The sequence below is a fragment of the Poromitra crassiceps genome (assembly GCF_964638095.1).
Source record: "Poromitra crassiceps genome assembly, chromosome: 28".
Taxonomy (NCBI): Eukaryota; Metazoa; Chordata; class Actinopteri; order Beryciformes; family Melamphaidae; genus Poromitra; species Poromitra crassiceps.
This window is the reverse complement of record NC_139651.1, coordinates 6677056-6704874: the sequence shown is the minus strand read 5'-3', so window position 1 is coordinate 6704874 and position 27819 is coordinate 6677056. Positions and strand designations below refer to the sequence as shown.

Sequence of the window (27819 nt, the reverse complement as noted above, 5' to 3'; positions counted from 1 at the left end):
GATCGTTAATGCTACCGTAATCTAGCTAACCTCGCTAACCTCGCTAACCTATAGCGACCTACTGATCTACCGCCTACGAGGAAAATCCATTCATTTATCAAATGTCTTTATCTTACCAAACACAATTACGCTATTCTGAGATAATATATAGTGTGGCATATACCTGTGAATAACATGTAACATTAAATGCTCAACATTGTGCACACAGTTTATTCTTACCTTGAAATCACACATCGATCCGTAGACGAGCTCTCTGTTTACATTTCGGGCAGAGGCAGAGAGGGGCAGATCATGGATCAGATCGGGGTCCTTTAAGCCGCGTGCGATTGGTTGAGGCATTAAATACTATGATCTGATTGGTTCATCAACTACAGCTATCCTGCGATTTGCCTGAGTAGAGTGACATTTAAAATGTACATTTATGAAAACATACGTTAAAAGCAGAGCTGCCAAAGACAAACCTCCAACAAAGAGGAACTGGCACCAGATAGTTATGCAGCTCATGCAGTTCATGACATGTATGCTACACTCAACAACCGATGTCTTTTATAAAGTGTGGGAGCCCTACCTGAAATATATTGACCCTAACCTAGCGGAGACACTGACTATTGGATACCTCAACCGAAGTGATACTGCCACCTGAGTACTGCCTTTTGCCTTGTACATCTAATTTAATTTAATTTATTTTATCGTATTATCATTCATCTGTCCATCCTTTTCTTCATTGTTGTCCACATCTACAGTATGTCTTTGTGAAGTGTTTAAGCTGCCCTGTCTTTTTGTTTTTGTTTTTTGTCTTTGTCGTTGTCTTGTCTTGTAAAATTTAAAATTGAATAAAAATATTATTGAAAAAAAAAAAGCAGAGCTGCCTAGACGTCATAGAATTATTTGGCATCGTACATAAAATATTGTGTAAACTGTCGATGAAGATCAATCAACAACACGAAAAAAGCCCAGCGTCGAAAGTTATCAGGTCACTCCTTGCACCCTCATATGGCAAAAAAAGAGGGCTAAAGTAAATTTTAATGAAGCAATTCCTTTTGGGCACGGAGCCAAAGTGCAGCAAGAGTTCAGTCAAAAGTAGGTCTTCTTTAATCATTACTTCTGTAACTGTATTATTGTACGGAGTCATTGATGGGGAAAAAAGCTGTTTGCTATCTCTGGGGGAGTTGATGTAATTGTTCTCTGTCCCTTTTATATGTAAATAAATGAACAAATAAGAATAAAAATGTTTCTTTGTCAATTTTGAATTTGAACAGAACTATTGCCCGAGTTGCAATGTAGCCTACAAGGGACCATAATGAAAAACAAAAGGCAGTGAAAGTTTAATACTTATTAATTACTTAAGCAAGAGACAAATTGCCACAACTATAATGCCCTGTTTGAAGATGTAAATAAATACAAGAGTTTGCTTCAGCACTCTGACTCTGGCCAGCCCAGTGACTGGCCTGAGACACTATATAAACTAAAGCAAGCAAACGGCCCATAACACTCCTGCCATCACGTTTCACAATGGTAATAGATCACTCATCACGCTGAGTTTAATGAGAAAAAGTAGCTTAATTAACACTAAATTAGCACCTAGTCATGTATTCCAAATTGTAATGAAATAGCCAGATTAATGTAGTTTAAATCAGTTTGTACTGAAGGGTGTGCTTAAAAAAAAAAAAAAAAAAAAAGTAATTATATTTTTGAAGATTACTTTTCTACATTATACTAAAAATGTAGCACGGCATTGTGTTAGATGTTACTAGATCATACTCCATCATTAGTCTTGTTACTTGCTAATAGCAAATTGTTTACTCAATTATTATTCACCACCACCACCACGCCACGCCACGCCACCCCAACACAAACAAACACACACACACACACACACACACACACACACACACACACACACACACACACACACACAAATCAAGATCTCTAATCCCACACTGTCGGTGAGTTTGGTTCCAAAGCCTGGTGGTGCGGGCAGCCACACCACAGGGACGACACAAAAGGGTTTAAAAAAAAAAAAAAAAAAACACAAATCCCTTTTGGGCAGGTTTAATATTGTTTAGGCATTGGCACTTTTATGTGAGGGGGTAGGTGTGTGCTCTGAAGGTAGGTGTGTGCTCTGAAGTAATTGCAGATAATGGGAGTTTTAAGGACAGCTGCTGAGGCGGGTTTAAGTAGGATTTGGGGTAGAGATTTATTGCGGAGGAGGGAAAAAGTTTGGAGACGCGTGGGGGGGTGGAGAAGGAGAGGTAGAGGTGAGGGGGGGTCCGCCGAAGCTTATCCCACCAGAGGCGAGAAGCAGGGGGGGGGGCACGGGAGGTGTGTGTGCGTGTGTGTGTGTGTGTAGCTCTACCTTCTAGCTTCAAGCTCTGGCAGTGAGAGAAAATAAATTCAACTCATCCAGACTTGGAGTGTTGAGAGAAGGGGAGCCGGTCTGGCCTGGTGCTTCTTCTTGAAAGAGGGGGCTTACAGAGGGCACAAGCTGCTTGACTAATTGGGGAGGATAGGAAATGAGGCTTGACTCAATCTACACCCTTGAATCAACTCTGTCCTACAGTCTGCATCACATGGGGCTCCCTAAGTGCTGCTTTCCCATTGATTATACCCTTTCAATGTTACGCTCTGACTCCTCGTCGGAGAAATTTGACTAAGAGAGGGCGTGGGGGGAGGGGGGGGGGGGTTGCGAGGGAGGGGGCAGTTGAAATACCGGTCAATACTTAGCTGAGATCAACCTGAAAACTATGGGAGGGAGAGAGTGAGTAATATCGCATAAACAGGTATAGCGATGAAAGCGATTTCTGAGAACGAGTGAGAGGACGAGGTGTGTAAAAAGTGGCGTCGGGCGGTCGCGGGCCGTAAAGGCGGCGACGCGTGGCCTGACGCCGCCGCCGCCCCGCCTCCTCGCGTGCCACTCGGGGCTTTATGAGGCGTGGCGGGAGGCCTTCTCCTCCCTCGCCTCCCTGTCTGCTTTAATGATACACTTTCAACGCAAACGCTGCAGCCTCCATCGACACCAAGGACTCCACTCCCTCTGGTCTAACGCAACGCACGCACGCGCACACAAATACACACAGGCACAGACACACACTCTCTCACACACACACACACACATACACAGACAGACACACACTCAGACACACACACACACACACACACACGCGCACAGACACACACTCAGACACACATACACACACACACGCGCACAGACAGACACACATACACACATACACACTCTATTAATGGGTTTCAGTTACGGAACGCTTTTGTTGTGGCCGCCATCTTGAGGACCAGACACAGCACGCAACTTTTTACTATGTTGTAAGTCTATGGAAGGACTGTTCAAACCATGCCCTCTTTGAACTCTACCTACTCCTTTAGACTTTAAGCTACAGACACTCGATTCAAACCTTAAACAGGTCAACACTTTCACTGTTTTATTACTCTTAATTCACCTTCTTAACTTTTTGAGAAATCGCAGTTTAGGTTTTACACTTTTTTCAACCTTTATCATTTCCGTTCGTGCGGATCCGTCCAGACTCCAAGCCATCCGCAGTAATGTCAGTGGGTGGGAGTACTTGCCTTGACAGACAACTCCTTCAACCAATCAGCGTCCACCAAATCCAGTCCTTCAGCCAATCAGATCCAGTCAAATCCAAATCCAATTCCACCGAGACACTCCTCTGGTGCATGTTCTTGTTCAGTTGTTGTAATTGTGTCTATTTCTGTAATAATCGCACTTACGGCTGTGTAAACTCTATGAACATTATACGTTACTGCTCGTCGCTTCGGGAGCCGCAGAGCCATGGGAGCCGCCATTACCGTTTTGCCAGCGGGTGCCACTGATTGGCCGGTTACGATGTCAACTACAAGGCAGGTCCCTGATTGGCCCGTGCACTTGCAGGAACTGGAATTTCTGAAAACTCCCACCGCGGGCTGGAGGCCAGACGGATCCGGAGAACGACACAGAATGTGCATTCATGCGATCCAAATGGTTTACCAGGCTAGCAGCCATAGGGTGTGTGATGTCACAATTCACTCTACCAGACTTCACAGGCTGCACTTTTTTACACTTTTTAAAAGTGTTCAGACAACTTTAACACTACATGTAGTACATATTATTATACACCAAAATATAAGCAATGCAATGTATCCTTTTTGACATGTTATGTTTGACACTAGTGTTCCACTCTATTCCCGATTGCGCAGGGCATTGTTGTTACAAAATTGGTTCCTCAAGATGGCGCCGCAACAGTTGTGTGATGTCAACTGAAATCTATGAATAGACAGTTAAGACACACATGTTCAAAGGCTGAGCCAGAGCCTAAAAATGAGGCCCGGAGAGCGACGGCGGGAAGCCAAGAGGTGAAACCATGGCTGCCTCTCACATCTGGACCTGTGTGCCTGCATGGCCACTGTACAGACAGGAGAGCTTTTTACCCACACCTCATCACTGTAAACCCTCTGGAGAACATGCTACAGTAATGCAATATTGATCTAACAACGCAGCGCATGTATGTGTGGACGCATAGTGTGCGTGTGTCCACCGACCTTGTGTATGCGTCGGGACTGAGTTGTGTCGATTGGACTTTGTTAGTGTGAGTGTGGTGTGTGTGTGTGTGTGTGTGTGTGTGTGTGTGTGTGTGTGTGTGTGCGTGTGTGTGTGTGTGTGCGTGTGGGTGTGCGTGTGTGTGTGCGCGTGTGTGTGCGGTGGGGAGGCGCGCGGCTGTGAGAGCGATGCATTAATAAGCAAGAGGTGAGGTGTTAGCCTTGGTGCTATTTCTGACACCTCACTGTCAGAGGCCTTCTCTCTGCAGTGGCTGGCCAGTCTGAACAGAGACAAGCGGGGGCCTGCATGCCTGTACAACCCGTCCTATACGCCAACGTCCCTGCTCTCACTCTGTCTGTCACTCAGTCTCTCTCATCCTCCATCATTCTCTCTCTTCCCATCCATCTAGCCAGCTATCCATCTATCTATCTATCTATCTATCCATCCATCCATCTATCTATCTATCTATATATCTATCTATCTGAGTGGCAGCATTGATTCAGCACCAGGGACAGCGACACAATGCAGCCCTGAATGCTTATCTATCTATCCATCTATCTATCTATCTATATATCTCTCTATCCATCTATCTATCTATCTATCTATCTATCTATCTATCTATCTATATATCTCTCTATCCATCTATCTATCTATCTATCTCTATCTAGGATGATAAAATGTTATATGGGTGGGGTTGTCATAGATTGACTGTCTATGAAATGTAATCAGGCTCTACTGTATTTACAATCACAACTGCAATGAAAATCTGTACCATGGGGAAGAAATATGGAAGTTCTCCCATTGAGTGAAATTAATAAACATGGGGCTAAATCCAGAGGCTTCATCTCTGGATTTATATATATATATACATATATAAATGATATATTATATATATATGAGGCTGTAGTGTACACACACAAAAATATTTGTCTCCAAACTAGACAGCTCTCCTCCAAAACTACTAACCCTCAAAACAGCCATTATATGGTCATGGGACTATACCTTACTCCCTGTAGATTTCGTAAAATTAAAGTACTGTAGTCTAACAATTGCAACCTGTGTACCGTAGCCAAGATGGATTGGGGATGTTTTTAAATATGTGCTGGGAATGTCTCAAGGTGGCAGACTTTTGGATTAAATTATTGGTACATATGAAGGGTTTCATACCAATATGCATTTTACAAACCTTTATCGTTCAATATTTAAAAAAATGTAGGCTAGATGATTCCATCCTCAAAAATAACAAGGGTTAAATTAAGAGTCTACTAATTCCCTCCCCCCTCATAAATCAGCATCTTTTCCTCCTGACTAATACTTTTGAAGTGGTCTCTTAATCCCCCCCCCCCCCAGCGCTGTATGTCAACTCTGAACTTAAAAAAGTGACTTACAATAGATTTAACTTTATTCCAGCCATCTTTTTTATTGGAGGTGTCAGTGTTTTCAAATGGATATCTCACTTTGGGATGAAACTTCATATATCCCCATATGTCCACAGGTGACAGGTGTTGCTGATAAATGATAGGTCCACCTTAGAGAGTTGCTGCTATAATTTTTTAATATAACGTGTCTTTGATGCTGTCCAGCTAGAAGACTTGGAGCAAAATCCCAAATTGTAGAGTTTTGAAATACAGCTATGTGCAAGACAATAACTTTGCTGTGACTCCCAGTTGTAGCCAGAGGAGAGCTGGATCCGGGGTGGTGATGCCACTTCTGTATTTTCTTTTGAAATGTTCTTTTCTCTTATCCTTTCTCAATTATATAGCCTACGTCTTAATGCCTGACTGAACATGTCATTTGTACAAGTAATATTAGCTCCAGTATTGGCCAGATTTTCTCATTATACCATGTTTGTACATATTTTAATTTAAAATAATACAAATAATTGATCACCACAAACATAATCAGCCATTGACTGATAATTACGAGCCTATAATTTGGTAAGTGATTTGGATAGTTATTCATGAATCATTACCATGATTTGCTGATTACATTTACATACTCAATAATACCTGGTGTTTCCTGCAGGAACATCCATATTCAAAAAGCTTTGGCTGAGTCTGGCAAGGAAGCCATAAATAGATTATGTATTATTGCCCACAACAAGGCTGTTATGGAACAATTTGAGCAAAAGCAAAAGCGCTTCATTGACTTTCATTTGTTAGAGAGGCGACAGTAGGCGACGCCAAGAAATGGTAATTAGGTGAAAGAAGAAAAAGCATGTAAATTCATAATTCAATATTTGTTCACATCAAATTGATAGGTGATAATGCCGTTTTTTTTCATTTCTAAACCCTTATTAAAAATGTCTCCAAGACATGCCCAGCAGGCCTTTTAGTGAAGTCGAGAAAATGGAAGAGGTATCTGAGAGGACGTATTGACATATGGGTTTGAATTGTTTCTATGCTCCTCTTGCTCTATTCCTGCTCTCACCCGGTACCTTTCTGTTCCTATTACTTTCCCTCATTGTCTGTCTCTCTGAGTCTGCTGCTCAGGATAAAGGACCAGGATGCTATATTGAAGAACTGAGGAAGAAAGGAGACATGACGGCACAGCGGAAAGAGAGAAAGAAAGAAAGAAAGAAAGAAAGGAAGAAAGGAAGAAAGGGAGAAAGGAAGGAAATAGAATAATCAAAGAACAACAAAGCAAGAATGGAGATTGCAGTGTCAGAAGGCTATAGAGGGAGACGTAGATGGAGAAAATGGGGAAAGACAGAACGATAAGGAAAAAGACACAAAGACAGAGAGAAAGAGAGATAACGGGACTGTAGTAGAAGATTTGCAGCCTAGTCGACACTGCGTTTTACACTGTGTGCCACCTGGTTGGATTTTGTGAGAAATCTGATGTACTGCTTTACTGCGCAGAGGGAAACTGCTTTATGGCACAAAACAGGAAATGGACAGCTGTTCTTCCACTGCAACAAATGTAAGGCTGATGGAAAAATCACATTTATCCTCTTCAATAAAGCATGAGAGAAAAACTTTGACCATTTTCACTTTGGAAAACACTAGCGGCAAAAATACAACAGCATGGAATACAGGCTACCAATTGTCTCAATCATGGTCTCACTTGTTTAAGGTAATTCAAATATATATATCACAAATAATTTGACAATGCTATATTGATGTTTAAAGGTATACTATGCAACTATTTCATTAAAAAAAACTTTTGTTATGCTTATAGAAAAGTTTCCCCTCAGAAACATATATTTTAACCCATTAAATACTGTGGCAGTGTGTTTGTGGTCAGACGCTGCCACCTGCCTGTGCTTTGGTGCTGTTTACATCTGTTTGGCTGTGGTCGGGACGGATTTCGGCGGGTTGTATTGCGACCTGATGGCGACCGGCCAATAACATCACTCACAGTGCAACAGCACAGCCAATAGCATCACTAAGATGTTCTGAGACGGATCTCTCAGCAGAGCGAGTCAGTGCGGAGTAAAACCAGGAAATGGAGCTTCTTCCCAGATCAGGGTTTGAGCTGTTTGGACCTCATAATTCGATGATCTGGAGGTATGTGTGTGTTTATTTGTGTTTTTATAACACTAGGCATCTCGCGCGCTACACATGCTCGATTCCTAGGCTTCGCCGAGCTGGCCCTGCGGCTCGCCCTAGGTAGATTGACATCACTGATGATGTCATAGACATTGTGACATCATTGTGATGTCGTCAGTGAGTGATGTCTGTCATCAGTGATGCAAAGTTGAGCAATTGTGTGCTGCGCATGCCAATAGGGCAGGCGAGGCCACGCAGCAGCTGAGCTGCGGGCAAGCTGCGTATGTGAGCTGCAGGGCGGGGGAGGCCGCGCAGCGGGCGAGCCTAGGAATCGAGCGCACGTAGCACGCGAGATGTCTAGTATAGATAGATAACCGCTGTGACACTATCAGAAAGTAACATTTAATCCCTGCGTTTGAAGGGTTTACCGGCGCTATCTCTCTCCACATGAACACAGAACACACCAAAACAATCCCCCATCGCGAAAATACACACAGGGCGCAGCGTCTCTCAACATAAACACACTATTATGGCCAGAAGTGATCATTTTGAGGGGAAACTTTTGTATAATTATGTTTTTTAATGAGGTAATTGCATAGTAAACCTTTAAAATAGTGACATTTAGCACCTTTAATCCTAAACCCAAGAACCAACAAGCAAACAAGAGCCTTGAAGAAGGCACGATTGGCCAAAAATAGGTCAAATGTCCTCTCTTCACAGGTCTAAAACTCAAACTGGTTCTCACAAGGATAGGAGTACAAGGACTCACACACACACACACACACACACACACACACACACACAGTACACCGAGACTTACAACAGCCCAGAAACTGTTAGCCCTCCCAGTGCAATAAAGCAGGCATTCCCAATGCAACCACCCACACACCTTCTTTATCACACACTTCACACACACACACACACACACACACAAGCGCACACTCTTTTGTCCCGGCCCACTCTGTGCTCGTTAGCTCTGTGCTCGTTAGCCGCTACATCGGGTGGCTGTTTTTTGCATGGCTGCCGCAACACAGTGTGCCAGGTGGCTCCCGTCCCGCGGCTGCTACAGTAAGAAGTTGAGAAACGCTCGGGCCAAAAATACTTACCGTCAAGTCAACAAACTCTGCTGATTACAGTTTGACTTTCTCTCGCTCTCCCCTCGTCTCTCCTTCCCGTCTTTAATCAGCATGTAAACAAGCGCAAGGTCATTTTCTTTCTTAAACGCACGGCGGCAGATAAGACGAGCGCGCTGTAGTTAATCCTTTTGGACACGCTGATGGAGGAGTTTGTCCCGGTGATGTTCTGGTGTTAATTATGCAAGAACGCATCTCTCTCTCTCTCTCTCTCTCTCTCTCTCATGATGACTCATCAGCTTACCTCGTGCTCTCTTTCTCTTTTTTGTGCTCTCTCTCTCTCCCCCCCCCCCTGTCCCCCGCCCCCCTCCCTCCCATGTCAAAAGGCAGAACCCTGGTCGCAAATCTTCTCAGTGGAGTATTAGTTCAGGGAGGTAACTGTAAGTCGTGTTTCACTATATACACCACTGCTTCTCAAAATGGGGTCGAGCGACAGCCAGGGGTCCGTGACTACAGGGAAATAGGTAACTGGATCTATTTATATAAATAAAACACACACACACACACACACACAAAGTGCACTCACTTTCCCTGAGATGCCTCCGAGGACCCCAGTGTGTGTGTGTGTGTGTGTGTGTGTGTGTGTGTGTGTGTGTGTGTGTGTGTGTGTGTGTGTGTGCTATACGTGGGCGTGTACTGCGTGTACTGTGTGTCGATGGTTTTTTGAACCAGCACGAGGTTTAGGCTTGTCCATGTGTGATTAACTGCTGTGTTTGATAACTCTGGCTGCTCCGCCGTTCCATAGTGATTTGCTGAACTCAGCAACATCATGTTTTCTTTCCCCCCCATTTTTTTCGTGTGTGTCTTTGAACAAATACGTGCAGATTGCCTTGATGTCTTCAGTGATTGCCGCTGTGTGCCGGGAATCCCAATGATGGCCGACTGACTTACCTGACAGGGAGGCAGAGAGTCGGACAGCAGCACTTTAGGTTGGCGGGGAATTAAGGGAAGAAAAAGAGAAGGAAAATAGGGGAAAAGTAGGAAAGACTCAAGAAGGAGTTGTCAAATGTCAACAGAGCTGTCTGGGGACACCACTTTTTGTGTTACTTTTAGCACGCATGTCTAATATAATATAATATTGAGTATCTCCCGATACAGAGTCCCGAGTTATTAAAATTAATCCAATGTATTATGCTTGACAATTGAATTGATTTGCAACACATTAAGAAAAAACAATGCCTGCATTCAAGTAGATGATTTTTGTTTTTTGTTTGTTTGTTGTTGTTGTTGTTGTTAGTGCAGCCTTGTAGAAGTTGAAACATACAGTATAAGAAAACCTGATGTTCAACCTGGAAACGGTAGCTAAATGGTGCACACCATCTTCAGATTGAGTACACCCCTCAGGCTAGGCTACAGGCTAAGCAAAACAAACCACCGCTTGTCCGCTTCCAAGTGATCTGGCCAACGTCTGGTCACTTGAAAACAGACTTGACAAACTTAAACTAAGGGTGCTTTCTCACTGGTGGCCCCAGTATCGTTCCCGAGCACACTTGTCCTCAAATTGACCCCAGTTTCGGAACATTTGACGAGTGTGAACGTGGCGTTCGGTTCGGTTCGGCCGCCCGGGCACACAACAGGGAACCGTGGCAGGATCCACTTGAAAAGGTGGTCTGGGGAGCGCTTTGGCGTGCGCGGGCACGGAACACCCTTGCGAGTGTGAAAGCCAACCGTTCCGAACCACATAGATAACACACGGGCGAGGATCAACTCCCAGCATAGCTGATGACGCAAGTGCACTCTGTTCCGTTTCAGAGCGCGGAAGAAATGTTGTAACGTGAAAGCTGACCAGCGGGGGAGAGGGGGGGGGGGGGCAATCATTCCCGGGGGCGGAACGGAACGAAAGCAATCGTTCCCAGTGAGAAAGCAGCCTAAGACTATCTACACAGCGACAAAATAGGGAAAGACATTTTTTATGAATTTTTTAGTGAGTCAAGTTTTTTTTTTCAAGAAAGAAAAATACAAACAACAAAACAAAACATAAACATTTACATAAAACCTATACAAACACATACACAACCCGCAGGACCCCCCCCCCCCACACACTTGTCTGTTCATTGTTGTGAACAATTTTAAATAAGATATTGGGAGGAAAATGCCTTGTTTGGCCCCGATATCTATCTTTGAGATTGGATGGCGACATCCCTAGTTAAAACCGTCTGACACACAAATGTTGCGCTTTAAGTAACATATAAGATGTGTGGTCCCAAACTAGATGGACACATCTTTTGAAAATTGAAAGGAAGAGAGGGACAGAGTGGGAGACAGATAAGTCTTACAGATAAGTCTCAGAACAGAGAAGTCAACGTGATGCTCTCATCACCTTCGATATGTCCTGAAGCAAAGTACTTAACCCCTAATTGCCGCAGTAGAGCTGCTTGTGGCCATAAGACGGCCTGTCCTGTCCTGTCCTGTCCTGTCCTGGGACGGCTGCTCCCAGGTGGATGGAGCTGTGTGAAGGTGAAGCAGGACTTTGCTTGAGAAGAACACGCTTTGCTCAGAAGAAGAAGAAGTTTCCCCGGGATAGACGGAGGATAAAAAAGATTCACTAAAGCTGGACAGACACCATTGAATTTTTTGTGTGGAGCCAATTAACCAGCGAAGTTGCCTTCAAGCAAAGATGACAGACAACCCTTTTAAAGACGTGTGCTCTCGTGGACAGCTTATGAACGGCACTATAAAGGAAGACGTTGACCCTGATCTTCTCAAATTGTGTGGGATATCGGTTTAACTGGACCAGATTTGGCCCCAATTAGGCTATCCCCACACCATTTTGGATGATTGAGTTGGAAATCCAGCATCACCCCCCCCCCCCCCCCCCTTTTTGCGAGTAGCCTGATCGTGTCGACTAAAGTGACGTGGACGGGAGCTTTGATGCTTAATTGGTTGAAGAAAATGTCACACATTCTAGCGTGCGCAGCCTAGAAGACAGGAATCCTACAGCCTACAGAGGAACAGACTAACACACCATCATTCCTGGAGGTATGACAGCGCGCGCAGGCCCTCATTTCCATCCTTCTCCCGCTATTTGTCAAAGCTCTTCTCCTGCGTTCCCGGTGAAGCAGCGGTGTTAACAATGCTGTCCCCACATTTACCAGTTCTGCCTCATTACAGCTAAAGAAGCGGATAAATTAGCGCAGGAGAGCATCATGCACCGGCAGAGTGCGACTGCACCTGTCAGCGAAGGGAGAAGATAGCGTGCGTGTCGGAGGAGGAAGGGTGTGAAGGAAGGTGCTGCTGGGAGCCCGGCGGCAGCAGCAGCAGCAGCGAGCGTGCCGTGCCGCCTTTCAGCACATATTGAAAGAGAAAAGCCACCCAGTGAGGCTAGCTCTCATCTCCGCTTCAGGAGATCATTTCCAAAATCATTACCAGAGGTTCATCATTCAATATTTCCCAAAATGGAGAAGGTCCCCAGTCTGCCAAAGTTTTATCATTCTGTCAAGCGAGGGACTTAAATGATCTACTATCCTCTAAAAGTTTTATAATTTGTTTTAAAGTTTTGTGCTATCAGTCATTTTGTGTGGCTAGATGATACGCGTTCGTCGGCTTCTTGCTCAAAGACATTTCGACGACAGTACACACTTGGAATAAACCTGGAATAAACCTTTTATTTTAGAAAACTCCCCGCTGCTTTTCTCTGTGTAGCCACGGCTTAGCCCCTCTATCTATCTTGCATTCAACTGCGATCATATTCTCTTTCACATAAACAATTTGGACTTCGGTCTGTTGTGTTGCTGTACGTGCGCTCGAGAGAGATCCAGAGGACAAATGGCTTTGCTTTTCACTGTCCCCTCTCTGCACTAAAAGCCTGCTGCCCTGCGGCCTTTAAAACAGCACTATCTTTCCCTCTCATCTGTCCGGTGCCTCTGGCCTGCCATCTTTATGGGCTGGTTAAGGGGCAGTCTCAAAATGGACTATGTTTGTGCCCTCTCTGGACCCGCTAGTAAAAAAAACTAAAGAAGAAGAAAAAAGCCACGATGCCCGGCCTGCCACGGATTAACATTTCGCAAGGTTGAAAATCCCATCATCAGATGGAGGCAAATTAATTTCTGCACAACAATATTCAGGGCCACCAGCCACATAATAGGAGACAATGCCGAGTGCATCACTCGATTGTGATTCCATTCACTGGCTAATCGGCGGGATGGCCGCTGCACGCTGCAGCGCCGTAGTAAACGCTTTCATCCCGGGGGGATAAGAAAAACAATGGGCCTTTTTAATTTCTTCTCTAAAGCGGCCGGGCAGCGGGAAGAAAATGATATAGACGTAATTGATGCTGAGGAGAGAGAGCGGAGGAGGAGGGGGGGGGGGGGGTGGAGGGGGAGGGGCTTTAGCAGAGGTCTCACGTCCGGTGTCTAGGCCTCTCTTATTATTTTGTTCATAACGGTAAGCACTCGTGGGTACTGGAGGTTGACAAAGCCGGCACAGAGGACAAATTGACCGGCAACAGAACACAATTTGTCCCCTTAAAGAGAATGGGTATAGCGGGCCCCTGTGTGGAACTGAGTAATGAGTTGAAGCCGCAGCAGCAGCGGGCCCCCCGGTCCAGGAGGAGTGGACCCCGCTGGAACGGCTCAGTCCGCTGTCCTCTGATAAGACGCCCGTGACACACAGCAGCCCCCCCCCCCCACCTGGAATCCCCCCCTCGACGACGAGGCCCCACGCCACTAAATATATCAATTAACGCCTTTTAGAGATAACGCAGAATAAAAGAAAGGGATTATAGGAATGTGTGCTGGCGCCCCCCTACCACCCCCACACTTTCCCTTGGGCTTTTCCTTATTAGGCCTGCATGCCTTGACTTTTCAGTCAACATAGGCCTAGTATAACAAAGAGTAAAAAAATACCAACCGCTTTTTGATGCATTTGCACTTACAAATATTATTTTTTCTCTCTTTTGGTACTATGCATGCAAACACTGTGTATACCCCATTATGTAAAGAGTGTGTGATTTGAGGAGAGTAAAAACCGACGAGGGGGGAGCAGCATCTTCTGCCGTTTGCTTTTGGCCCGGCATGCATCTGAGACACAGACACAGACATATGGCCGCTGGTCTGCGGTGGTGGCAGCATCTGTGGTGTGATGCAGCAGGGAGAGAGTGTCAAGTACCCGGATGCACTGGTCCATGGCAGTGTGCTTAGTGACACCCAATCACTGGTCCATGGCAGTGTGCTTAGTGACACCCAATCACTGGTCCATGACAGTGTGCTTAGTGACACCCAATCACTGGTCCATGGCAGTGTGCTTAGTGACACCCACTCACTGGTCCATGGCAGTGTGCTTAGTGACACCCAATCACTGGTCCATGGCAGTGTGCTTAGTGACACCCAATCACTGGTCCATGGCAGTGTGCTTAGTGACACCCAATCACTGGTCCATGGTCCGTGTGCTTAGTGACACCCAATCACTGGTCCATGGCAGTGTGCTTAGTGACACCCGATCACTGGTCCATGGTCCGTGTGCTTAGTGACACCCAATCACTGGTCCATGGCAGTGTGCTTAGTGACACCCAATCACTGGTCCACGACAGTGTGCTTAGTGACACCCAATCACTGGTTCATGGCAGTGTGCTTAGTGACACCCAATCACTGGTCCACGGCAGTGTGCTTAGTGACACCCAATCACTGGTCCATGGCAGTGTGCTTAGTGACACCCAATCACTGGTCCATGGCAGTGTGCTTAGTGACACCCGATCACTGGTCCATGGCAGTGTGCTTAGTGACACCCAATCACTGGTCCATGGCAGTGTGCTTAGTGACACCCGATACTGATAGTGCACAATCTCCCCCTGACCCATTTCTGTATATGACACATGCTGAAGTCAATTTTCTGCGCTTTTCACTCGCAGAAGAAGAAGAAGAAGAAAAAAGCGAGAGATGGGGGGGGGGGCTGCAACCCTGACATTCTGCTACTCAGTTTAGTGGAAGTAGAAGCCTTCAAGCCTACCCTTTCAAATTTGAGGAGAAACACTTCTGAAAGTAAAGGGTTGCTAACTTTTCCTCCTCTGCTCTCTCTCCACTGTTGCGCTTGGCTGCCTCATTATCAATAAAGGGGGCAGGTGCTGATGGTACTCTCACTCAGAAAGCTCACACACACACACACCACCGGAGTATGAGGCTGTGGCACCACCACCACCACCCCAACAGACACACTCGTCGGCATACGCCGCCAGAGAGAGAGAGCGAGAGACTATGGAGAGAGTGTGGAGGAGAGACCGGGGAGAGAGAGAGAGAAGGATATTAGTCTGGAGAAGAGAGCTGGGGGAGGAGGAGAGGAAGAAGAGAGAGCACGAGTGAATGAGAGACACAGACAAGCTGGATCCTTTTTCTTTTTTTTTCCTAGAAAACTTTCATTGGCTTTTGGGGCTTCAGTAGCGCCCAATTAGCACGGTTGTTACATGCGCACACCAACAGTTAATTGGCCTGAGAGGAGGAAGCGGCGCGGCCCTGAAAGGAGGAGAGCAGGACTCATTTGAAGATAGCAGGCTGCAATAGCAGCATGTTGGGAGGCCATTTGGCAAACAGTGGGAGGAACATTTCGGTGCCCGAGTATATAAAGTAGACTTGGTACAAATAGCATTTGCAAACACTACTGCAAACAGTACCAGTTGCCAAACGGTGTGCCAAATGGTGACACTTGCAAAATAGCACAATTATAGGGAGTAGCGGGAGGCTTCGACAATCGAAGGAAAGCCTATTTCTGTGATCAACAACATCTTACCTGACGACACAAATTGTACTGATGTAGGTTAAAGGAGATGCTACGCTCTCTTCACAAACTACTATTTGGCACAGGTCTGTGTGGATTAATCGGATCCAGGGAGAAATCATTCACAGGCGTGACCTAACCCGTCCAAATACAGAACCACGCTGCCCTACATTGGGGGAATATGCTGAATGCGCACGTCGTAAACACAACAGCACTATGAGCGCACACCAAGGGCAGGAGGCTGGATCTCTGATTACATTTACTCTACACACTGTAGATTACATTGACTCTACACTAGAGGTCACCGGTCCAAAATGACCCTAATGGACCCGGGCCGGACCCGTATAGAACCAAGAAATACCGAGGCAGAGACTAGCGGTGCCGACGTCAAAGTTGCTTACTAATTGCTATTACAAGTTGTATAAATTAAACTTTGTGCATCTATCTTACCTATAACGTTATAAAGCATTCTCCCCTCTTCTTTGGCACACGCACCTGAAGCGACCATGTACAGCCTGAAGCGTTGCTCCCATCACCGAGATGTCCATGTTTACGTTGGCTCGCGATGCTAATCTTGAGCTAGCTTGTCACGTTACTTTGCCTGGCGCCCTCCATAACTCCGCTCTTCTGACATCATGTTGTGGTTTTGTACTCTCGTAAATACGACTCCAAGTGCGCATGGTCACTTAACTGTAAACAACAATAATAATTGTCACGGAGGCAAGGCTAGACGTAACTTTGACTTTTACTGAGGCAGGCATGAGTAATCGAACCCAGAGCATTACTCCAACAGGCCAACATAACATCTTTTCATGTGTTTCTCTCGTGATCAGCGCTTATCACGGGCCTTCTCGGACCCACCCGGGTATTACACATAATGGTAAACAGACCCGGGACCCGTGGTGATAGGATAGGACCCGACCATGCCGACCAGAACACACGTGACCATAATAAAATGACCCTTGAAGACCTCTACTCTACACACTGTAGGTTACATTGACTCTACACACTGTACTGTAGCTACATTGACTCTACACACTGTACTGTAGCTACATTGACTCTACACACTGTACTGTAGCTAGATTGACTCTACACACTGTATATCACATTGACTCTACACACTGTACTGTAGCTACATTGACTCTACACACTGTAGATTACATTGACTCTACACACTGTACTGTAGCTACATTGACTCTACACACTGTACTGTAGCTACATTGACTCTACACACTGTATATCACATTGACTCTACACACTGTACTGTAGCTACATTGACTCTACACACTGTACTGTAGCTACATTGACTCTACACACTGTAGATTACATTGACTCTACACACTGTACTGTAGCTACATTGACTCTACACACTGTACTGTAGCTACATTGACTCTACACACTGTATATCACATTGACTCTACACACTGTACTGTAGCTACATTGACTCTACACACTGTACTGTAGCTACATTGACTCTACACACTGTATATCACATTGACTCTACACACTGTACTGTAGCTACATTGACTCTACACACTGTACTGTAGCTACATTGACTCTACACACTGTATATCACATTGACTCTACACACTGTACTGTAGCTACATTGACTCTACACACTGTACTGTTGCTACATTGACTCTACACACTGTAGATTACATTGACTCTACACACTGTACTGTAGCTACATTGACTCTACACACTGTACTGTAGCTACATTGACTCTACACACTGTACTGTAGCTACATTGACTCTACACACTGTATATCACATTGACTCTACACACTGTACTGTAGCTACATTGACTCTACACACTGTATATCACATTGACTCTACACACTGTACTGTAGCTACATTGACTCTACACACTGTAACCTTGGCCAGGTTCCTCTTGTAAAAGAGATTTGAAATCTCAATGAGTCTTTTACCTGGTTAAATAAAGGTTTAATTAAAATCTATAAAAAGCAGTGGGATTTGATGCACAGGACATCAAGAGCTCATTATGCTCTTTTACACGCAATTAATCAAACAATGTAAACAAAGCTGCTCCAGCCAAAACCGACAGCGCAGGATTCCCTCATGGCAACTCAAATGTGCTGCACGCATTACGCAGATTTACTCAATGAAGGAATCACAATAACGTGGTAACTTGAAGATTCACAGCCCGTCTGGAGATGATAGCGCTATAGGTGAAGGCTAGCCTGGGTAAACCCAGCCTCCACGTGACCTGCTCTCAAAACCTGCTCTAGTGACTGAGAGCAGGTCTGAGAGCAGGTCACGTGGAGGCTGGGTTTACCCAGGCTAGGTGAAGACTTCCTTCCTGTTGCCACGGCAGTGCAATTACTACTGTGCAGTATGTGTTACCCAACTTCTGCTCAATTGAATTGAGCAACAACTGCACGGACAAACTTCACCTGTATTTCAACTGTGGCATGAGGATGAGTAGATGATTTTCATTTTTGGGTGAACTGTTCCTTTAATATACTCTGATTCTGCCACCAGTCAGTCTGTCCCTCTCTGTCTTGTTCTCTCTGCCAGCTCCCTTGCGACAGACAACAAAAATGGAAACATAGCGCTTTATAAAACGGACAAAGACTTTGGGTAGCTCTTATCATTCTCCCCTCTCTTCTCCTTGTGACAGATGAGTTCAGATCAGTTCAAAGCGAGCCTCGGCTGCATCGCTCCTGCTTTGTGCGTCCCGGTCCACAGCCGAGGGCCAGCCATCACCACGATCATTCATCCAGTTCATGTGCAGTTCATTCCCCAAACTCATTATTTGGTTTGAATGGTTGTATTTTTCAAAGGACGAGATGCTCTATTTTAATTGATTCCTTTCTAAAAAAAAATGCTATTTATCCATTTTGAGGAGGGGGGGAAAGTTCCCCCCCAGGAATTCACCATTCAGACTGTAACTTAGTATAGTAGTGTACTAACAGCATCCTTTTGTGAAGCAGGGACTTGCAGGAGATGGACAAAATAACAGAAACACCTGAATATTATACAGTGGAGTATATAGGAATATACGTAGGAGGATCAGGGCCACCTTTCATCCATCCTCCTTACAAAGCTGTCATCCAGGTCCTGAACTGTGTGTTGAGGGATAGTGGACCTTTCTTCAAGGAGGAAAGCCTCCAGCTCTTTGAGGGATAAGCGAGGTAGAAATCTACTTCACACGACTCGGCGCTGGAGAGCTTCTCATAAAGGTTCAACGACGTTTTAATCTGGTGATTAGAGAGGCCGTGGAAGGCATTCAACTTTATCCCGGTGTCCATGAAACCCCTCTTGCATTTGTTTAGCAGCGCCTGCGGGGGCACTATCATCTCTCCTGCACCATAAGATGCACATGGTCTTGTAAAATAGCCACATGTTGTTTGGGCCGTTATATGACCATGCAAACTACTATGCAATCTGACCTAAGGAGTCCCAGGAGACGACTGTCCATATACATTACAGAGCCACCGCCACGATGCAGCAGACGGTGCGGTTTGAGGGCATCACTTGGTTTCCTGAAGAATTTAACCCTTTCCGGGCGGTAGGAGAACGGGTGAAACACGATTCATCAGTTTTTGTTGAGATTGTGTTCTAGAGGTGTTGATTCAATTCTGTCATAATGTTTGAGGCTGTAGTTTTGCGGTGTTTTATAGCAACTCTCCTGTTACATGTCTGTATATCTATTGTGTCTGTCGGTGCGCTCCCGCTTGCGACCACTGTTCCTCTGTGGCACTGCTGTATTACCTGTGTTTGGCATATTATGCTGCCATGATTCTCCCCTTTGCAATGTGACATGATTTTATGTTATATGACGCACCTGTTCTTCAGGCACTGCCTATTTGGCCCTATTGAAACTCCATGTTGCTTTTTAAAACTTGCATATAAATCGGGGATTGTCGCATCGCTTTTAAAGCTGCCACATACTCCGAATTGGGAATTAAATTTAATATAACTTGCCTGTGATTTTGTAATTGCATTTTACTTACTTCAAATCTTTTAAGTGGTGTTTCCATTATTTTATCCACCCCATGCATGACATACTATCATCTCCAAAAGTGCCACAGTTTGTTTGATATATCATCTTGTGAGATTAGGTAGGTTCATGCATTATAGCGCAGACTATGTCGGTGCATATTGAGGTTTGCCTGACAGTCGGAGGTGGTCTGCTATACGAGCAGACTGCACAATCATGCCCGACGCAACGCTCTGTGGAGAAGCCACTGGAATGGCATCTCAAACCATCAGGCCATGACAACAACGACAATGAGGCTTGTCCAGAGGTGCCACCTCTCTCTCTCTCTTTCTCTCTCTCTCTCGCTCGCCCTGTCTTTCTCTCTCACACTAACACACACACCCACACACACACGCACACTGTACACACACACACTGTACACACACACACACACACACACACACTCAGAATGAGAGAACATCTTTATTAGACCGTTGGAGGTGGGACGTGCTCAGCCTGAGATTGGCGGGCTGACCTCTCGCTGGGAGCTGTTCAGGGGAAGTGTTTACCCAAACCCCATAGAACAGGCCATTAACCCCTTTCTAGATGGAGGACAAATAGGAAATGTCCCTCCAGAAGGGCACTCAAGGCAGCAACACCTACACAGGCCATCATGACAATGGGCTCGTTATGAAGCTGTGGGGGGGCGTTAACGAGGCGGGGAGCCCCCCCCCCGCCCCGTCTCCCGGGGACTAGCATCGCCGCGGCGCGCCGGTGTGCCTAACGCTCAGCGAAGTCGCCTGCCTCTGAATCTCCAGTGCAGTGCAACACATCTTATTAACCCCCAACGCTGAGACACAACAAGAAGCCCCCCATCTCCATCAACTGCTCCTCCACCTCCTCCACCTCCTCCACCTCGCTTCACTAAGCCTCCTTTTCCCCCCCATCTCCTCTCTTTCTGCTTCTCACACCATCTGTCTCAACTGTAGGGCTGCAACTAACGATGATTTTCATTATCTAGATTAATCTGTCAAATATTTTCTCGACTAATCGATTGAGTCATTCGGTCTATAAAATGTCACAAATGATCGATGGCTTTTTCACCCAAAGCCCACGATGATGTCCTCAAATGTCTTCTTTTGTCCTGACCACCAGTCCACAACCCAAAGATAATCTGTTTACTGCCATAGAAGACTAAATTACCCAGAAAACATCCACATTTAAGAAGCTGTATATTTTTTATTATTATTATTTTTTGTAAATTCGGTTATGAAAATAGTTGGCGATTAATTTTCTGTCAATCGACTAGACTAATTGATCAATCGAGTAATCATGGCAGCTCTAGTTTAAACCCCCCCCCCCCTCCTCATTTCTCTTTCTGTCTCTCTCTCCCTAGAGAGAGAGAGAGTGATGCTCTCTCTCTCCCTTCCCGGCAGGATACCCCCGAAGCTCTGAGTGAAGCCCCAACCAGGGAGGGTATCTTGAGACGCGGCGAAGGGGCTTCTCGTCCTTTGGGGCCCACAGGCGTAATTCAATCACACCTACAATAATCCCCCCCCCCCCCCCCCCCCCCCCGCCCCCACACACACACACACATATTAAATCCAGCACAAGCTCACGTTCATCCCAGATTGCGGGTCTCATCCCGGGTGGGCTTCAGAGCGAACCACCGGGCACGTTTTTTTTTACCTCCGCGTCGTTTGAAGAGGACATTATTTTAATTGAAAAAAGTCCCCCGCCCTCGCCGGCAGGCAAACGATAGAAGACACAAAGGGAAAGATGGGGGAAAAAAATAACACGGGAGAGAATTAAAAACAAAAACACCAGATGGTGATATACATGGTAAAAATGATTGTTTATACTTATTGTTTGATTATATGTGATAATGAGAGTGGGATTTCCTCAAGGCAATTAGTGTCTGCTGCAGCCATATTGTGAGAGGACAGGGGAAGGACGGCGGGAGCTGTTATTGAAGGAGCGCTTATCAAATATCTCCGCCGGGGTGATTAGTGTAATAAGACACTGCAAGGTGAGACAGGCCGCTCACACACTCGTTCAGTGTGTCTGTGTGTGTGTGTGTGTGTGTGTGTGTGTGTGTGTGTGTGTGTGTGTGTGTGTGTGTGTGTGAGAGAGAGAGAGAGCGAGAGAGAGAGTCTATATGTGTGTATGAGAGAGAGAGAGCAAGAGAAAGTGTGAGAGAGACTACTAGAAAGTATGTTATTCTGTTTCGGTGTGTCCGCAAGCATGTGTGCCTGCATGTGTCTCTGAATGTATACACTACAGTATGTCTCCAAGTGTGTGTGTTCGTGCGTGTGTGTGTTCGTGCGTGTGTGTGTTCGTGCGTGTGTGTGTGTGTGTGTGTGTTCATGCGTGTGTGCATGTGTGCGTGTGTTCGTGCGTGTGTGCATGTGTGTGTTTGTGCATGTTCGTGCGTGTACATGTGTGCATGTGTGTGTGTGTTTGTGCGTGCGTGTTCGTGCGTGTGTGCATGTGTGCATGTGTGCGGGTGAGTGTGATATATGATATCAAGTGTGTGTGTGTGTGTGTGTGTGTGTGTGTGTGTGTGTGTGCATGTGTGTGTGTGTGTGTTCATGTGCGTGTGTGTGAGTGTGTGCATGTGTGCATGTGTTCGTGCGTGTGTGCATGTGTTCGTGCGTGTGTGCGTGTTCGTGCGTGTTCGTGCATGTGTGCATGTGTGCGGGTGAGTGTGATATATGATTCCTATGTTAAAGCAGGCTCCCCTGCCAGGCCGGGGGGCCCGGGGGCTTTAGCCCATGACAGAGGGCAGATCAGGGGCACTTACCCCTGGCAGAGTCTTCTGTTCATGCAGGGCGCTCTGGGCCTTCAGTGCTGACTCTCTGGCACAGTATGTTAGAAAGGCACATCCTACAGCAGCAGGGAGACAGCAGGAAACATGGGATTACTTAGTGTACTTACAGACAACAGCTTCACCACACACCCCAATAATAATAATATTAACGACGATGATGATGATGATGATGATGTGGTAGAGAATTTATGCCCACTTTTAACCCATTGATACCTGATGCAGCATTTGTGTGTGTATCCCTTTAAGACCGCGAACCGCGTTAACGCGGTTCGCGGTCTTAAAGGGATACGCACACAAATGAGGGATATACTGTACACACAAATGCTGCATCAGGTATCAATGGGTTAAGGGAACAGTATATTTAACATGTATTAGTTCTGTAATATGAAATCTCATTTACAGATGCATGTGCAGGTTATCAGACTCTGCAAACAGTATTATTTTTAGCGTTAACTCAACCCTGTTTTGAGCTCTGTTAGGTTCTCTTCCAGACTGTGGAACCACTGGCGTTTTAGCCTGTATGTAAAATGACCACGGTGGAATAATTTGTAAAGTCTGTGCTTTTAAATTATAAACTGTTTCTTTTTATATCTCTATTTTTATAACTATGGACCCCCCTGAGCAGTGTCCTGAATAAAGTTTGAATTTAATTAAATTGTATACAAGGTATATGCAGGAATCCTGGAGTTAGACCTTTAAGAACTTTTCAATATACCACCGTATTCCAAGAACTCAACACAACTTTCGTCACATCAGCGATGATAGGGGTGTAAATCACAAGTTTCATCACGATACGATATTATATATACCGGTAGATTCTTTGGACGACGATACGATATTTGCTGATATCACAAAGTCTGCCGCGATACGATTTTTATTCAATTCAGGGGTCTGCGATCGATATGATATATATCATATGTCCATTTAATACCATCAACACAATAGCTACATTTAATACCTCATCAAATGGCCATTAAGACTTTTTAAGGGCCTTAATTTTCCCTAAATTGATTTATCAACTTGTAATACTTTTCAAGACCCTGCGGATACCCTGTGTATAGCGGTACTATAAAGCAAGTGTAAGGTAACAATAAACGGTACTTTATCTATGGTCTTAAAGGACAAGTACAGTGTGATGTGAGTTTTTGCTTCTCTCTTTTTTCATTTTCCTTCCCAACCCATCCCATCGTTGTTAATTGTTACAGTTTTTACATGCATGTGCCGTGATTAAAGATGTCTTTAAATAATTGTTTCCATATGTCACAGGCTGATTCACTCCCATTCAATTCCACACAGCATAGAATACAACAGAGACTTCTAATTCAGTCGGTAAAGATAATTCATCACTCTGTGAATGAGAAGCTACCAATCGCATTTAGCGAAGCTGCTTCAGAAGGCTAATATCAGGCTGGCTAGGAACGTTTGCATTTTGAAAGAGGTTCTGTTCACTGTCCATATTAATGCACCCATTCAGGTCTCTGCTTGTGAACAAGAAAGCTGCAAGATACCGCTTCCGGGTGTGTCCAATTTCCATGTTTCCATGTTTCCATGTTTCCATGCCAAAACAAATCTTTCTACCAACTGTGGTCAGGATTCGCCATCAGTCAGTCACAACCCATCCAAGCCGACAGACAAGACGCTTCAGCCAGCTATAAAATAAAATGGAAAATAAAGCTTGATTTTACACAATTAAGCCTTAACTTTTCATTTTAAATAAAGCTTGACAAATTCAGACAGTGCTTATTAAAAATATTTACTTTGTAAAATAACTAAGATCGCAGTGAAATAGCAAATAATGTCATAAAAGCAGTGGAAAGCGATCGACAGTGGTGTACATTAAAACAGTAAGGGAATGCAGGACACCAAAAATGCACACCTGACATCCCAGTGCTCACAGTCACACCTGACACCCCAGTGCTCACAGTCACACCTGACCTGACCCCCCAGTGCTCACAGTCACACCTGACACCCCAGTGCTCACAGTCACACCTGACCCCCCAGTGCTCACAGTCACACCTGACAACCCAGTGCTCACAGTCACACCTGACACCCCAGTGCTCACAGTCACACCTGACAACCCAGTGCTCACAGTCACACCTGACACCCCAGTGTTCACAGTCACACCTGACACCCCAGTGCTCACAGTCACACCTGACACCCCCCCAGTGCTCACAGTCACACCTGACACCCCAGTGCTCAGTCACACCTGACACCCCAGTGCTCACAGTCACACCTGACACCCCAGTGCTCACAGTCACACCTGACACCCCAGTGCTCAGTCACACCTGACACCCCCAGTGCTCACAGTCACACCTGACACCCCAGTGCTCACAGTCACACCTGACACACCCCCAGTGCTCACAGTCACACCTGACACCCCCAGTGCTCACAGTCACACCTGACACCCCAGTGTTCCCAGTCACACCTGACACCCCAGTGCTCACAGTCACACCTGACACCCCAGTGTTCCCAGTCACACCTGACACCCCAGTGCTCACAGTCACACCTGACACCCCAGTGTTCCCAGTCACACCTGACACCCCAGTGCTCACAGTCACACCTGACACCCCCAGTGCTCACAGTCACACCTGACACCCCAGTGTTCCCAGTCACACCTGACACCCCAGTGCTCACAGTCACACCTGACACCCCAGTGCTCACAGTCACACCTGACACCCCAGTGCTCACAGTCACACCTGACACCCCAGTGCTCACAGTCACACCTGACACCCCAGTGCTCACAGTCACACCTGACACCCCAGTGCTCACAGTCACACCTGACACCCCAGTGCTCACAGTCACACCTGACAACCCAGTGCTCAGTCACACCTGACACCCCAGTGCTCACAGTCACACCTGACACCCCAGTGCTCACAGTCACACCTGACACCCCAGTGCTCCCACTACAATCCTCTGTTTTGAAGCACTGTGATTGACCCAAAGGTCCAAAACACCGCCCAGAAAACATTCGTCATAAAACGGTCCAAACTAGTTTAAGCTCCTAAAACAGGCACAACCACTGGTATTAACTGCTCTGTATTGAATGTTTCTAAACCTGTGTGTGCGTTACACTAACCCCCCCCCCCCCCCACCCCCATAATGTCTGAAAAGTAACAGATTAGCAGATTAAAAAGAAGCACATCAAAGACTAACACCATCAGCCATATCTAATATATATGTATATTATATTATGTAAGTGAAGAAGAAGTGATCCGCACACCTTTGGAGCTCCCGTTTGAAGGTTCTTTATTTCAGCGTGACGTTTATAGGGCTCAATATAGGAATAGACCCATGTCAGAGACAGCACTATTAACTATGTCACATGATGTATTTTGTATGGGTATTTAATAGAGCCCGACCGATATATTTGTCCACCGATATTATCGGCCGATATTGGCCGATAACCGATATATCAGTATCGGCCGATATGTTGGCCGATATGCTGATATTTTTTTATTTTGTATTTTTTAAGTTATAGACAGCATGTGGTGTATATTTGATATTTTTACTCAAATTATATTTTATATTTGTTCCGTTTGTGTTTTTGTATTTCTAGTTATTTATAATTATTAAATTCCGAGTTCGGTTTACTGTTTCATTGCATTGATGTCATTTTGGACAATAAAGTTTATTGATAAGCTGTAAAAATATCCTCCCTACATTACATATCTCAAGTCATGTCAAGTCATATCTTTGTCAAGTGTTTGATATTTGAGGGATCATTGCAAAAGAATTGTGTAATATAATGTGTCGGCCGATATATCGATATCGGAATTTTTTTACTTCCTAATATCGGTATCGGCATCGGCCTCCAAAATCCAGTATCGGTCGGACTCTAGTATTTAAAGATGGCGTCTCTCTGTTACATCAGAAAGCGTCTGAGGAAGAGCCTGTGTGGCTCGAAACATCACGCTGAAAAGCCTTCACACGGGAGCTCCAAAGGTGTGCGGATCACTTCTTCTTCACTGTCAGGTATATTTTGATCCAGCACCCAGTGCGTTTTTTGGATGTGCGTGTCTTTTTTATCCTCTTTATTATATGTGTAAGCCCATACAGACTGGACAACTTGAACTCACCACTTTAATTTCAATGTGCCCTAGCATCCACTTCTAAAATCCATCAGGTTACTTTCCAAATGGATCCTGAGATTTGCCTACTGGGAAATTTTCACTAATGCAATTCTAATCGTAGGCATGGCTATCATATAAAGCTTACTGAAACAAGCTATTGCCAAAAAATGAATTAGCCTACATTCAAATGGAAGTCAGATACTCTGCTGACATTTTGGAAATGTGCCTCTCTGAAGTTAATCGTTCTGGCCTTGGAGAAAATACAATAGCATGGCTACTGGTTGAGAAATAAGAGCAAAACTTTCTACAAAATATGACAATACTATAATTGACTTGGACACGGAGAACCTCCCTTCAGATCAAATTCGCTATATCTTTGAACCCCTCCCCTATTTATCATGTGACCCTGGTGATAATCCGTCATGGCTTTCTGTCTGTTTTGTTCAGAGTTGCAAGGAGCACCGTTGCAATAAATCTGTTGCAAAAATAATAAATCCCGGTTCGGTACGAGTTCGGTACAACGGGGAAAAAATCAAAAAGAAAATCCCAAATGCATAAGGTTAGCTTTGTTTTCATTTTTCAAAAAATAAAATAATAATTATCTTTTTATTTTTCACTCGAACCATTTTGATGTCACAATGTCTATGTGAGTATGAAGGTATGAAGGAGTAAGAAGTATAAAATATCACTGTATTCAACCTCGAGCTTCATCCTAAGCTCAAAAATGAACAAGAATCTGTGAGGCTATCAATCAACACATGCAAGAAAAGATGACAAGAGTACAAGTCAGGTCAATCTGTCCTCACCTGGAGGCTACGGAAAGATCTCCACTTTGAAGGTGATCAGGTCAGGAAAGAACTCTGATGGACCTGATGTCCATCACCCGCTGTTAACCTGTACTCATGACATTGATTTCCATAACATGTTGGGCGCATCATCTCCAGAGTCTCCACCCTATACGTATATATAGGCCTAAGAGTAGGGGTGTGTTATTAGACATTTAAATGTGGCTTTTATCAAGTGGTATTCGAGAGCTCTTTTGGAAGAGAGTGAGTCTGAGTGTTTTTTATTTTTCATGTTGAGCGCTCCAGAAGGAAA

General features: G+C 45.1%; 1 protein-coding gene across 11 annotated transcripts in view; it reads right to left on the bottom strand.

Annotated features, from left to right (window-relative positions):
* Positions 1 to 27819, bottom strand: part of celf6 (CUGBP Elav-like family member 6) — a gene marked incomplete at both ends in the record, with an annotated part of 221805 nt that overhangs the window by 182449 nt on the left and 11537 nt on the right. For all 11 annotated transcript variants that reach the window (XM_083662306.1, XM_083662308.1, XM_083662303.1 and 8 more), the window contains one exon: positions 22625 to 22707. In XM_083662306.1, coding sequence (XP_083518432.1) covers positions 22625 to 22707 — 83 coding nt within the window. The remainder of the gene's footprint in view (positions 1 to 22624; positions 22708 to 27819) is intronic.